The sequence below is a fragment of the Phyllostomus discolor genome, chromosome 6, assembly GCF_004126475.2.
Source record: "Phyllostomus discolor isolate MPI-MPIP mPhyDis1 chromosome 6, mPhyDis1.pri.v3, whole genome shotgun sequence".
In the NCBI taxonomy this organism is placed as follows: domain Eukaryota; kingdom Metazoa; phylum Chordata; class Mammalia; order Chiroptera; family Phyllostomidae; genus Phyllostomus; species Phyllostomus discolor.
The window spans coordinates 157737560-157741835 of NC_040908.2; the positions used below are offsets into that span (position 1 = coordinate 157737560).

Genomic DNA, 4276 nt, shown 5'->3' on the forward strand with positions numbered 1-4276 from the left:
AAGTAAAGAAATACATATCACCCCTTCAGCAGATGTAGAAAATAGTGCATGAAATTAAGCATGTATTCATGGTGAAAATTCTCAGCAAATAAGAATGGAAGAATAGAGTGCTAAAAGCAAGAACTCATTTACACCCCTCTTTGTGGATAATGAGTTACTAACAGTCTGGAAGACTGGTAAAGACCACCTTCTCTTTGTGCAAGGCCTTTTTTTGTTGTTATTCATTGGGACTAAGAGTGTTTCTATGTGTATATGAGGCACCACCAACTGATTTCCACAGTGTCTGAACCATTTTAGATTCCCACCAAGCATATGCATTTTACATCTCTGTATAATGAAAGCATAGGCAGTCTTGTTTATTTTTGTTAAGATTAATTGAGTTGATAATACAAATTCCCCAGGGTTTCAGAATCATGCACAAGCCAGATGTCACATGGGACAGTGTTAACATCCTGTTATTCCAATTGCAGCCTTCAAGGTAATCCTTAGTGATGTTCTCCAGCCCCCACATCTCTCAGATCTCAATGCTGTACATATATGTGACAGTTAGGTGTCAGATTTTAGAATAGTTTCAGGTGTGACCTTAACCTTTGGTACCTTTCAGTTTTCTCCATAGGTTGAAAGAATAACTTACATGAAACATTTAATAAAATATACTGTCCTCCTACAGCTGTTTCAGGTCTGTTTCTATTAAGGAAACTATAAGCAAGGGCATGCCTGAAGTTCATTAATCTTAGCAGAGGATTCCTCAGGAAATGAGTCATGCATGTGCTTCTGTGTTTAGGTGAGTTGATTCAGTCTTTTGTTTCACTTTGGAAGGAAATGATGGAGTTGCAGGAATCTTTGCTGAAGACAAACACGTGGGTGAAACAAAATGCCCACAAACCCACTTAGTGTGGCTAGGACAGGGCTTACAATATTATATTCTGATTCCTTCTTTCTTTGAAATGGTGTTCATCCTGGTTTTCCTCATGGAGTATCTACCATGTAACCAGAAATGAAAGAAACATTTTGGCCAATAGAGAATTATATTAAATTGGACCTTGCCTTCATACTTGCTACATTCTCTCAGGAAAAATTGATAATAATACCATACTTGTAAATGATTGATTATGGCATATACTAATTGTGAGATATAAGCATTAATACTTGTATGTATACAGTAAGACAGAACAATGAGCAATGTTGATAGTAATAGCCAGCAAAATGAAACATTATGAGAGCGAGAACAAAAAGAAGAAAAACTGTATGCAGATGACTAGGTGGAAGGTAACAGACCTTGCTAAATTCCCCATTCTGAAGAAGAAGGGAGGTTATAGAGAGGATGAATTTATAGATCCAAGTGGTTTTGGAAAAACCAGGCTGAACAATATAAATTGTATGCATTCACTAATAAAAAATATTTAAGGTCTTAAAATTCATTGACTGTCACCTTAAAATAGTTCCTAGGAAATTATTCTGCAATGTTGTGTAGAATATTTTTTATTTAATAGGTTGGGGTGACACTGGTTAATAAAAGTATATAGGTTTCAGGTGAGCAATTCTAAAATACATCATGTGTATTCGTGTTGTTGTTCACCACTGCAAGTCAAGTCTCCTTCCATAGGCATTGATCACCCTGCTTTACTCCCTCCTACTTCCTCCCATCCCTCTTCCCCTCTGGAAATCACTGTATTGCTCTTGGTGTCTATGAGCTGTGGCTGTGTGTGTGTGTGTGTGTGTGTGTGTGTGTGTGGCTGGGAAGTACAACCACAGGCTAGCTTTGCAGCACTAAGAGCATATAAAAAATTAGTATAGAGCATCTGTTGAGGGATTGGTTTTTGGAAGATATCTTTCCTACATGTGCAAGCATGTGGGAATCAGAGAAAGCTGTGATGTGATGAGAAAACCTGTAGGAGAATGAGGAAAATACAATTATGCATCTTAGACTAAGGGTACAAATGAAATCTTACATTGTTTCTATTGTGTGGGTTCTGCAGGAGAGAATTCCTACACTGTATTCCCAAATGATCTCACCTGTTGATAGCTGTCCATGCTTGGGCCAAATTTTCACACCCATATAAGTTTTTTGAAACCATACCAATTATTCTTGATTCCAATAAATAAGAATCAATGGAATATTCCAACTGAATATCTATATGTGTTATACCATGATGTAGAAACTTTGATTTCATTCTCAAAGTATCTCCTTCCATCCTCGGGATTTATACTTTATACTATTAATATTCTCACTTTCCCGTGAAGGGCATGCTTAGTGGCATCAATCAATATTCAAGAAATATTATGATGTCCTGTTTGAGATGCCTCTTTACCAGGACATATGTCCTTGGAAAGCTTTTAGCTCATGTCAGAATGACAGCATGTACTTTTGCTGTAGCCTGATAATTCTTATTGCCTGTCACTTACTCAATTTGCAAAGGTGCCACATTGGAAACAGAAGCACTTTTCATTTAATATTGTCTCAACTGTTATTCCTGCAGACACAGTGTATATTTTGTTGTGAACACCTCTTGATAAATGATGTAATGTGCTTGAAATGACATTTAAAATGTTCCAAAATTAGTGCAAGAAGAGTGAAAAGTGTAGTAAACTTGTACAGCACAGTTGCAGCATGTGCAGGCTGTGTTGAGAGTATAGGATTGCCAGGAAAAAAAGGGACACCATGAAAAACAATATTGACCAATTTTCAGGGATGCTAGCATTAATTTTTTAACACTTTCAAGTTAATTGTCTCTCATTTTAAAATATGAAGCAGATTAGATTCTGTTGAATCTCATGATTTCTATTTCCTCCAGTGCAACTATTTTTATTAATCTGAAATTCATGCAAAGAATTAGAGTAGGCCACTTAGGATAACTTGAAATAAAGCAGGGTCTACCCTGTTTTTTTCTTCCTACTTTGTTTTTGATCATCCCACCCCAACAAAATTCTTATTTACTGTGTAATTGTATCTGGGTGAACAGTGAGTTTTGATATAATGTACCAGTGGAATCTAGTATTTTCAGCAACATTCAACAGAAAACGTTTGAGTCTCTGAACACTTCTACTATTCCTTTATCTAGTTCAAATTTTTGCTTCTTACTTCTCTAGATCAACACTCCTATTTTGTCCACAGGAACCTAGAAAACCAGAGTGATGAGGTCACCTTCATCCTCTTGGGCTTCTCAGAGTATCCAGAGCTCCAGGTGCCTCTGTTCTTGTTGTTCTTAGCAATCTACACAGTCACTGTGCTGGGGAACCTGGGCATGGTCATGATCATCAGGATCAACCCCAAACTCCACACCCCCATGTACTATTTTCTCAGCCACTTATCCTTTCTTGATTTCTGCTACTCTACAGTGGTTACACCCAAACTTCTGGAAAACTTGGTTGTGGGAGACAGGACCATCTCCTTCACAGGATGCATCATGCAGTTCTCCTTGGCCTGCATATCTGTGGTGACAGAGACATTCATGTTGGCAGTGATGGCCTATGACCGATTTGTGGCAGTGTGTAACCCTCTTCTGTACACAGCAGTCATGTCTCAGAAGCTTTGTTCCCTGTTGGTGGGTGCATCATACTCTTGGGGTATAGCTTGTTCCCTGACCCTTACCTGCTTTCTACTGCAACTATCCTTCAGAAGAAATAATATCATACATAACTTTGTCTGTGAGTATGGTGCTGTTATTTCTGTGTCTTGTTCTGACCCTTACATTAGCCAGAAGATCCTATTTGTGTCTGCCACATTCAATGAAATAAGCAGCTTGGTGATCATTCTCACTTCCTACATTTTCATTTTCATCACTGTCATGAGGATGCCTTCAACTGGGGGGCGCCACAAGGCCTTCTCCACATGTGCATCCCACTTGACTGCCATCACTATCTTCCATGGGACCATTCTTTTTCTCTACTGTGTTCCTAACTCCAAAAGGTCCTGGCTCATGATCAGGGTGGCCTCTGTCTTTTACACAGTGGTCATCCCCATGTTGAATCCACTGATCTACAGCCTCAGGAACAAAGAAGTGAAGGAGATAGTCAAAACTTTAATCAATACTAAATTAATGTCTTTTAATGTAAAATAGCTAAGGTATACTGATTGATTTCCAATTGCATTGTGGATTTCTGTTCAGTGTTCTAGTATCTAACACTTCAAAATCTTTTCCAAAAAGAGAAGTGGTGCATAGGTTTAACATTACTCCCCAGTTGATGGATATTTCAACCTCTGTTCATTTTAAACTTTAGTACATTAGCTACCAAATGGTAAATGACAATAATTAAAGCTCAGACCATTTACATT

The 4276-nt window shown here is 38.0% G+C and overlaps 1 protein-coding gene across 1 annotated transcript; it reads left to right on the plus strand.

Annotated features, from left to right (window-relative positions):
* The first annotated feature begins 413 nt into the window (after positions 1–413).
* On the plus strand, positions 414–4061 carry LOC114499023 (olfactory receptor 5D13-like). The gene is made up of 2 exons (XM_028514984.1): positions 414–478; positions 3116–4061. Exons 1-2 carry the CDS (start codon positions 414–416, stop codon positions 4059–4061), a joined length of 1011 nt encoding a protein of 336 aa, XP_028370785.1.
* Positions 4062–4276: the final 215 nt, after the last annotated feature.